Here is a 10,921-nt window from a genome sequence, read left to right as displayed (position 1 = left end):
CTGAGTTACCTGGGTTACACAAGTACTCTGCGTTTGGGGAAAAAAAATAAATAAATACCTTACATACTGATGAAATTCTCAGCCAAACATCAAATTTCCATATATATCATATGCTTTGCCCATTAAGCCTATTGAAGCCCACTTGGAAATGAAGTGGTACAAAAATCTCGGCACAAGGCTGAATTACATTGATTGGTCCATAGGAGCATGCTATACTGCGACAGAGCACCAACATGATTTATGTTATCACAAAAAGCTAGAGTGAATTGTGGAAAATACACACAAAATATACTTTGATTTATTTAAAAATAGATAAAATCAAATCCTAATCAGTGGAAAATCCTGATTAAATCAGCCTTTCCTCTAGATCATGGCTCAAAACACTCTCAGGTGTTAAATCAGCCTGCAACAGCCTGTACAGCTATTTAGGTCCAGGGCCTGAAAAGCTTAATAATACTTCTCCACTTCTGCAGAGGTACTACTTAGATGGCATCTTCCCTAGCATCATCAATAAAGATGATGCACAGCCCAGTGTGAAGTAATTCACTAAACAATTCCCAAAAGAGCTCCTTTACTCCAGGCTATGAAACAGAACGAGGATGTCTCTTCTTGGATGTCAGAGTCTTAAAGACTAGTGACAAGGTAGTCAGTAGTGCTGATATGACAAGGACAATGCTTCAAGTAGATATATGTGCAGATCTGCCCACCTCAAGTCCATAAAAAAAGGTTTGATTATGAGACTATCTAGCAAAACATGACCCTCATCCTGCATGGAGATCCAGGCTAGTCAAGGTAGCTGTGTATGGATACAGAGTGTCATAATAGGAAATCTCTGGGCAATACTGGGGCACTGATATGATAGAAAGGATATTCTATGATCGGTTTACTTGGCAAAGTGTCAACTATGAATAACCCTCACTAAAAAAACCCAACCAAGCTATAAATAACTAAAACTTACATCTGGCATAAAGACAAACTCTTTGCTGTGAATCATAAAGTCTGATTTTATATGCAGTCAACTTTTCAAAAGAGAGAAACTTTTTAAAATTCAGATGGCATCCTATAAATTACATATTATATGCTCAAGAAGATTAATGAAAGTAGCCAAATCCCTAAATGACTTGATGTCCCCAGCAAGACAAAATGCCGTTCTGTATATGAGATTGTTCCCAAACAATACACAGGTTTCACACATGAGTATGCTCTATTCAAGATACAAAGATCATAAAAGTTTTAAGACTGCTCTTAACATGACTACTTTTATTCCTGCACAAAACAATTACCTATAATTTTTACATTTTACATGGATGTTCTTTTTCGGAGCAGAATGTCTGAGAAGACATTTACATTGAGCAAAATTAAACTTACTTGACTAATGAAGGGAATGACATGATGCCTTACAAGTTTAAGAATGCAATGCTACAAAATTAACACCAAAAACAATCCCTCCTTCACATCTGGTGAAACCTCCCCACCTGAAATGCCAACTTTCAAACTAAGTATTTAACGTCAGTCTTGCTCTATTAACATGCTCCTCCATTCACAGACTTAAACAGCTGCCTACAGATGCTGCAAATTGATTTGTCCCCTGATAACTGTTGGAATTGCTGACTGAAACACTGAAGAATAACAGCTTTTTAATTGAGTTTTCTTGTGTGACCGACTGTAAAGTGCTTTATTCTTTTTTCACTCTGTCACATCTACAGACATTGTAGAGGCTTTAGTATAACTTATCTTCATGATTTCTATTGCTAACTCCCTATCAGTCAGTGCTAAAATAACCTTTGGAGCTATTCTCATTTTGTACATGCTCTTTTAACTATCTGGAGCAGGATTGGCCAGCCAGGATTGGGTCCCACAAGTGGCTGGGGCAGCCTCTTTGTGTGGTACACAGTGGATCAGGGAGGGTACAGAGAGCACAGTGGTAGATAAGGCAGAAAACAGAAAGCAGAGCAGCTGATTGGACAGGGAGCATAGGGCTGGGAGGAGAAAGCAGAGTAGCAGGCAGGGAGATGAAGGGGATCAGTGTGCCACTTGGGAAGAGTGCAGAACTAATTTGTGGCACAGGTGCCAAAACAGTTGGTCACCACTGATCTGGAGGATGCAAAGCCAGGGAACCATAATCAAAGTCTACATTGGCCTTTGCTGGCCAATGCCTTTTACTAAAGTTGTAAAAGAAGGTTGTAACACCAGAAAATACCTTGCCTGTCAATACCAAAATAGGAGGCATGGGAGATTAGGTATTCAACACAGCTTAAACTTTGCAGGGGAGAAAGTGAATAGGGTGTGTTAATGGTAAGCCCACCTAGCAGACAGCCGTTGACAGCTCTGCTCCTGTAGGTTGCAATCAGAACATGAAATTGTACAGAGCTTGGGACTTGTTTTGTGAAGTGCAATTTGTACCTTCCCATGACAAGATGATGATGATGACGATGATGACGATGAGGAGGAAGAGGATGTTTGGAGATCCCAAGAGAAACAAAGCCCATTGTGCTAAGTGCTTCATATACCCAAAATTACACATGCAGAGCCAAATTTTCAAAGGCAGTTAGGTATTTAATGATGGGGATCGGTGTGCTTAAAACCATTTGAGCAGGTCAAGTGACTGTCTTCAACTTATTTCAATGGGAGTTAGAGTTGCTTCTGAAAATCTCACTAGGTGCTTATCTGCATTTTTAAAAACTTAAATACCTTAGACAATCTAATTTACAATGTAAGAAGACAAGCAAAGGAAAGAAAGGCTGAGGAGGTTGGGAAAAGTAATATCTCTCCCTAAGTAAAGTAGTAACAACATTCATCAAATGTCTTTTAGCACCCTGCCCCAACCATTTAAGTCCTGGCTGATTTTGGGTAGGTGTAACAGAAAAAGTGGATCCCATGAAACTTTCTCTTGAAATGGAAGAAGATTCTCTCTTTTTTTCCCAACTAAAAATAATAGTGGCTTGCACTTCCTTCTTGCCTCTGCCCCCTCATTAACTTTACGTAGACCAGTGATATGCGGCTGTGGGACTGTGTATCACTGCCTGACTCTCGCGGAGAACGGGCCTGGCCTGACCTGGTCTGGCCCGCCCAGCTAGCACACACCTTTGGACAGGAGCCATGAGTCCTGGAGCCGCACATCCCAGTTTTGTCCAAAGGCATGCTAGTGGGGTGTGCCGGACCAGGCTGGGTTGGGTTGGGCCAGATCCATTCTCCCCACACAGACTGTGGGTCAGGTAGTGCTACAACAGACATGGCCCAGGTGGTTGCTGCTGCCAGCATCAGAGGCTGTGCACCGCAGGGGGTGGGAGGGTAGGCAGATGTGTGGTGGCCCCCCCTCAAGCCCCTCTACAAACCCCACATCCCTCCACATTCCCTACCACTCCCCACACCCCCACAAACCTCCACCCTCCCACCACTCCCACACATCCACCCCACACCCACAAACCCCTTCAGAAAACACACAGCCCCCCCGCCAGTCCCTGCTCACCTGGGACAGGACCCAGTGCTGGGTCATACCACAGCCTTGCCCTGCCTCCATTTGCCTTGCATGCTAAGGGCATGAGCTAGGGCAACAGAAGCACCATAGAGACACTCTGGCTGGATACCAGAGCATCTTTCTGGAGAACCTACCATGAGGTTGCCTCAGACCACGGTTCTGGAGCATGCCCTGCCCCATTTTTTTCCCCATGGATATATTTTTTTTGATACCTGAAATCCAGGTATCAAATTTAGAGCCGGTGCTGCAAATATGCAACACAGAGAACATTTTTTCATTCTCAGCATGCCTCTTGTGGTATCTCAAACTGGACTGACATGGTGGAACAGGCACATGCATGCTTGTCTGGACATGCCCTTGGTGTCTTTTGCCTTGCACCCTGCCTGTCCATATAGTTTCCTTAAGAATAACTACCCACCAAATTATATTTATCTCAAATCCAGGTCAGATCCACTCCTGTACCAATGACAGCTTTACTATGTGTATAAGTATCAGTTACACAGTTTAATATTTCAGGGCCTTTAATGACTAGAAATAGGAAATTCCCAGATTTCCAATGGCTCTGGAGGAGCTCTGAAGTGTTGACATCTTTATATACAAAAGGTAGTATAGCTCAGCTAAACTTCATGAACTAACTGAAACCACATCAAAGAGCTACAATGCTAAAATTAAAACTGTATCTATAACTTACCCTTCACTACAAGCACCACCAAAAATCAGAGCACTAACACTTGGAAAGTGTGACAAAATTGGCTTATTATATTTGGAACTGTAGAAGCAACAAAGTTCTGGCAATACTCTCTTCTGAGCACCATCTTGGACTTGCTCTACTTTTGAAATCTGTTCTTTTTTGCTCTGTTGTTTTGCACCCCTTGCCTACTCTGTCCTATTTAAGGAAACTTGAAGTTTCTGTTTTCATAAATTAGCCAGTCAATACTTTCGATCTAAAGAGAGGACAACTGCTTTGCTTACCTGATTTACCCAAAGGGATTGAGAACCTAAGTAACTGAGCACATACTGTGCTTAAGATTGCGAGCTCCCTTATAAAGGTAATCCTGCACCTGTAATATTAAATACTTGAAGATTTTTAAAATAAATTAAACAGTGTCATTGCCAGAGCAATGTAAGTAAGATGTTCTGTCCCTTGGATCCCTAGAGGACAGTCTCAGGAGAGGTAATATAGCTCTAAGCTGGGAATCTTTGCCTCATTTCTGAGTAGTTACCACAGCCTTCCAGTTTGACAGGAGGGGTATGAGATACGAGTGCCTCAGAGGCCCCCTCCACAATATGCCTGGGAAGGAGACAGAGTCTACTTGAGTTTATATATGATTATATTTTACTACAAAACTATTATTAAACTGTTTAGATATAAAAAAGGAATGGCATTAATTATCAACAAGACTTTAACAACATTTTATATAAAGGGTAGGAGCTGCATAGATACCCATAGCATAAATACATATGTGTATATTCTGCATAAAAACATACGTCCAGAAACCATTTTAAAATCCTAATCACCTTTTTCCAGGGTGTTCCAAAGTGCCAGAAGCTTAATTGTATTGAGCTAATGATATGCTGTTTTGTCTATCTTTCAACCAGTAACATTCTACAAGAGAATTGAGCTAAATGTGTCGTTTGCTTTCATCTTTTTCTAGGTACAAAAGGAAAAACATACCTCATGATGACCAGCTATTGTAGCAATATGAAGGGCCGTAAGTGCTCCATATCCAACTTGCTGAATATCAGCTCCACCATGCATCAGTGCTGTTAAAAGTTCTGCATTGTCCTGAAGGGTCCACAAATAAAGTGTTATTTTTTTTGGAATAAACTTTAGCAAAGCTGTTTCTTTTTCTGATTTTCTATGTTTACATATCACTCAGCCTCACAAATATTTTAAATGCTAGCACGGCCTGTTTTAAATGTCAGAAGCATTAGTGTCAAGCATAGAAGGACATTCTATGAAGGAAATCCCACACCTACACAGAACTATGTGCTGAATATCAGATTTGTGAGCTTTATTTAGCTTAGGTCTCCATGTTGGCAATATATTGTGCTAAAGTTCTGTTATGTCTTATCTGAAGTATAGCAATGGTGATGGAGATCAGAGTAATAATACTAAATGTAAGTTTCTTGGGACTTTTAAGTTCACTTTATACATAGTCTATTGAGAGTCACAATGTCCAGACAAGGCAGATATTTTTAAACTCAGTTAACAACTGGGCAAACTTCAGCACAAAGATATGAAGCGGTTTGCCTGGGGTCGATGGAAGACCAAAAATAGAAGTCAGGACATCTATTTCCCAAGCTGTTTTAAGTGCAAAACTACATGTGCCCATATACTGAGCTGGCTTCTCAGTTAACTCCACAGAAACTATCATGATTTAAACCTACTGCTGTTCTGGCTCTGATTGTCAGCCCAGCCTGAAGTTGAAATGTCTTTAAATGACAATTCTATATGCAGTAGCAGTACACACAACACAACAGCGCAGGAGGTACTTGAACTATTATTATCAATACAGCCCCTCTTCCTAGGTTGCATATAAAGATTGGTATAGGTCAGAAATTAATAACTATTATAGACAGAGCTCTGAAGAAAACAACTCCTGGTGCATGTCACTTTGCTCATGTTAAAAATATATATTTTTTCAGCACCTTAGATAAATGATTTACTCTTGCATGAGGCTCACAGATACAATATTATTTTAAATCAACCTCCCTGCCAAATTTTAATTCTAAAAATAAAACTGAAAAAAGATGGCCTAAGCTAGGTGTTTCTTAGAGACATCCCTTCCAAGTGATAGCTTAGTCCCATCTTCTTCATTTTTAGTTCTGCTTTGATCCCATCAAATCTCACAACTTAATGTGGCTACAGCCCACATGAAGTCATTGGATGTTGTTAAAAAGTCATCCTTCATCAACACCTTCCAAATCATGGGGTCTAAGATTTTTCTCTATTTTCCTATACTTTGCTTTGAAAATAACTTGTAATAAAACAGATGCTCCAATTTGATAACTACTGGTAGTCCTGGAGCCTTAAAATGTTAACTGTTTTGTAAAGAAGTTTCAGATTATACAGTTATCCCAAAAGCACAATTTGCAATGTTTTGCTTAGCTTTCTGCAATCTAATCATGGTACAGAAAAATACACCATGTGATTTGTATGATTATATGGGGTCCCAGTTCAGCAGAGCACTTTAGGATATGCTAAATTTTATGTAAAAATAAAGTTTCATTGGCTTCCCAGTGCATTTTGAAGATTATGAGCAGACAAAGCAAGATTTATTAAAGTAATTTTAAAGAATACTCCCAATTAATGAATATATTAAAGAATGCAGAATATTTACGCAAATTTTTCTTATTTAAGAAATAAAAGGGTGTTTTTAGATAAAAGATTGTAAATTATTCACTCAACACTACTTGAGAGGAAGAAAACAAAATGTGCTGTAGCATAAGATTTGATTATCATTATTTTGGTTGGCATAGTAGGATGTAATTGTTCTCAGGGGTCATAAAATTAAACTAACATAAGAATTACAGAAATAAGCAAAGATATAGCAAATGGGTATAATACAATAATTAGGTGAGAAAAGATAACTTTTTATCTTTTAACCATAAGCCTATGTTAGATGTTCTTAATTCCAGCTCTGCCAATAGGGCTCCTGAATGACTTTGAACAAGTACCTTATGGTAATATCACAGAGGGATGCGTATGGCATAATGCTGACCTTCACAGTACCTAACTTTTAGGCACTTTAATCCCAGAGCGGAATCCGCAGCCCTGAGTTGAGGGAAAGCTCCCCCTAAATACTCCATGGGTGGAAGATGCCAAAGAATAAAATCTACAACCACCAACTTATTGGACACCTCTACATGAGACATTCACTGTAGTCAGTTAATTAGCTCAGTGGTAAACAACTTGGTGTCTACATGTGCAGGGCTATTAGGCTGGAGTAAACTAATAAACACTGTAAAAGGATAGTACCTGTAAATACAAGTACTGTCCTGCTGAGGAGTTTTATACTCAGCTGCACCACACCTGTAAACACTGATGCAACTGGCTGGGGCATGAAGGTGCTTCAGTGTGGGTCCTGCTTGCTGGCTAGCCCCGCACTGGAGCAGCCCTGTGCCTTAGCCAGCCATTCCACAGCACAGTGAGCTGGGTTGGAGCAACAGCCCCCTATACCCTCTGCCAACTGGGGCTGCTCTGACTTGGATCAATCTGCTACAGTCCCAAACACATGTGTAAGCACTAGAGTTTATTGAGTCACATAAATATGCACGTGTAGATGTGCCCATTGAGTAGGAATCAAGAAATGCTTCAGCAACAGGGGTAGGCACCTAATTCTGAGCTGCAAGAAGGCAGCTCTGGTTTTGGATAAAAATGACCATGTGTTTCATGAAATGCCTGTGCTAGGAATGTTTCAAGATTACTTAGCAGTTTAGGTCCTTCAGGGGACATAGGTAAAGGATATCAGTCTGGATCAGGCTGCAGTGTGAGACAGATGCTAAACTGGGGAATTCAGGGCATGTCCAAATGCAGAACTGCCTATGAATTTTAAATATCTACAGAGTTCAACAGGGATTTTGAAGACAGCATTTAACTTAGATGGAATTTAAGTAACTAATTTCTACTTTAGTCACACACTTCCTTTTGTGGATCTGAGTCTTACCCTCTCACATCAAGTTTATACACATGTATGGCAGGAAGCACAATTTTGAGATTGAGGATCAGTTGCCAATCCCAACAACTAAGTCTCATGTCATTCCACACTTGCATGGCAGGAGGCACGATTGTTGGGATAGGGGAGCAGATCCCAGTCAGATTCCAGATTCCCCAGCAGTGGTAAGGTGAAAGCCAGATGCCTGCAGGTCTGGGGCTAAGCTGATAATCAGTTAATTGTCTGTCCCAGCCAGCAACTACACCTGCACTGGTTTGAGATCCCAGTGCAGTCCAATGCTAGAGCTGACAATTGACAAGATTGTGAGTCCAGCCTAAGCCTGCCACATGTTCAATTTAGTGCACCATACAAACCAGCTATAAACATGTTCTACATTGCATTTTTATATGTAGAAAATTGTAATGGCTGGTTTGCCATTTTATAGCATCTTAAATTGGATGCACATGTAGCACCCTTGCCTTTTATGCTATGATTAACACATTTACATCTCTTGTAAAAGTACCTGTTTCTCGGACCATAATCTCAGTAATACTTCCCTATTTTACAATACTTCTGTATTGTGAGAATTAATTACTCAGTGTTTCTAAATCAGATTGGCATCATCTCATGGAAGGTGGTCTAAAATGTGTATAGTATTTTCTTGTGTAGCAACATTTTATAGATAAATTTCCTATGACCTGTACTCAAGGCATAGAGATTTTCATTAGGATTAATGACTAGAGAGAGCAAACTATTAAAGCTTCTGACTTCTGATTTCTTTTTATCAATTTAATTTTAAAAAATTTACCTTGTAAGCTGCCAAATGTAGAGCTGTAAATCCATTTCTTGTTAACCTGGATGGGCGCGATCCTTTTAGCATCAGAGTTCGAATATGTGATTTGTTACCTTTAGAATTAAAATTGAAGAGAGAAGTAATTTACTGAAAAGACTATACAAATGAAGTAAATGAGAAAAAATCTTCCTATGGTAACTACACATTTAGAATACAGCTATAAATTTGTCAGTTTTTTTGTTACTGAGATCAGACCTCAGTACATTCTTATCTACATTTCCAATGTTCAGAATACAAGGAATAGCTGTTTTTGTCACTGATACTGTTATCTGAGTGTAGAAGTAAAGGACTAGTACTATAATTCTCAATCAGGGTGCCACAGCACCTAGGGGGTTACTTGAGTTCCTGTCAAGGGTGCCACAGAGTGCCACACAATATTAGTACTTTTAGGTGGGCAAACAAGATTCATTCTATAAACCCAGAGATTTTAAATAGGAGCTGTAGTGTTATTAATGTTCTTCCTTGCTGTGGTCTTTTGGAGTTCTCTACAACAGAAGATTGCTTATTATTTTTCTGTAATAAAAAAACCTGAAAATTAAAATTTTCTGAGGGGTGCCTCAAAAATTGGGTGCCCTAAGATTTTCTGAGGGATGTCTTTTCTGAGGGGTACCTCAAATCTATCCAAGGGGTGTCTTGAGGTTAAAAAGGTTGAGAACCACTGGACTAGAGTCTGATGGCTTCTGCCAGGGTATTAAAATGGAGGGAAAATATAGCTGTTATCTAGAACCTCCTGATTTGCCAGCCACTGTAAATGGGGGATGGATGTGATAAGACTTCCACAGCGGGGCACCTGCTCTTCCTGTTCACCCCCTCACATCTCTTGGAAAGGATCTGATCAGAGATATATGCAGTGCTAAACAATAAATGCTCATCTTTTAGCATTGTGACTACATAATCACGGGGGACCACGACCCCAGAGGGAGGGGAGTTCAGGAAGAGTGGTTGCTCCTCAAGGGAGTGATCCTCAATGCACAAGCTAAGTCTGTTCCATCTTGGAGGAAAGGCAGCAAGAGGGCACAGCAGCCCCCCCGGCTCTCCAGGGATCTAGCAGACCTCCTGAGGCTAAAAAGAAAGGCCTACGAAGGATGGAGGTTGGGATTCACCTTCAAGGAGGAATATTCTGCACTGGTCCAGTCCTGCAGGGAGAAAAACAGGGAAGCCAAGGCTGCAACTGAACTCCAACTAGCTTTGAGTATCAAGGACAATAAAAAGTCCTTTTTCATATAAGGGTAACATTGGACCCCTGCTAAACAAGACGGGACAACTGATGCCCAGGACAAGGGGGAAGTGATTAATATCATAAATCTTGACTTCAAAAAAGCCTTCGATCTGGTATCCCATTATCACCTCTTGGAAAAACTGGCCAAATGTGGCCTTGGGTCCACCACGATCCTCTGGCTGGGAAATTGGCTCTGTGGTCAGACCCAGAGGGTGGTAATAGATGGAAATTAATTGTAATGGTGCCCTGTGACAAGTGAAGTCCCCCAAGGCTCTGTCCTTGGACCCATATTGTCCAACATCTTCATTAATGATGTGGACATTGGAGTCAGAAGCGGACTGGCCGAGTTTGCTGATGACATCAAACTTTGGGGCAAAGCATCCACACCTGAAGACAGGCGGGTGATCTAGGCTGACCTGGACAGGCTCAGCAAATGGGTGGATGAGAACCTGATGATGTTTAACACAGAAAAATGCAAGGTTATCCACCTTGGGAGGAAAAACCTGCAGCATCCTTATAGGCTCGGCAGTGCTATGCTGGCTAGCACTAGGGAAAAAAGCGACTTGGGGGTCATCATTGATCACAAGATGAACATGAGCCTGCAATGCGATGCTGTGGCTAGTAAAGTGACCAAAACGCTGGCTTGCATCCATAAATGCTTCTCAAACAAATCCCAGGATGTCATTCTCCCCTTGTACTCGGCCTTGGTGAGG

General features: G+C 40.8%; 1 protein-coding gene across 2 annotated transcripts in view; it reads right to left on the bottom strand.

Annotated features, from left to right (window-relative positions):
* Window positions 1-10,921, bottom strand: part of LOC109307593 (serine/threonine-protein kinase TNNI3K) — a 207,412-nt gene that overhangs the window by 152,437 nt on the left and 44,054 nt on the right. For both annotated transcript variants that reach the window (XM_019531624.1, XM_019531625.1), the window contains 2 exons: window positions 8,945-9,042; window positions 5,154-5,264 (listed from right to left, as the gene is read on the bottom strand). In XM_019531624.1, coding sequence (XP_019387169.1) covers window positions 5,154-5,264; window positions 8,945-9,042 — 209 coding nt within the window. The remainder of the gene's footprint in view (window positions 1-5,153; window positions 5,265-8,944; window positions 9,043-10,921) is intronic.

The sequence above is a fragment of the Crocodylus porosus genome, unplaced genomic scaffold (assembly GCF_001723895.1).
Source record: "Crocodylus porosus isolate Cpor-Errol unplaced genomic scaffold, CroPor_comp1, whole genome shotgun sequence".
NCBI classification, from domain to species: Eukaryota; Metazoa; Chordata; order Crocodylia; family Crocodylidae; genus Crocodylus; species Crocodylus porosus.
The sequence above is the reverse complement of the archived record's forward strand: the minus strand, read 5'-3'. Positions and strand labels throughout refer to the sequence as shown.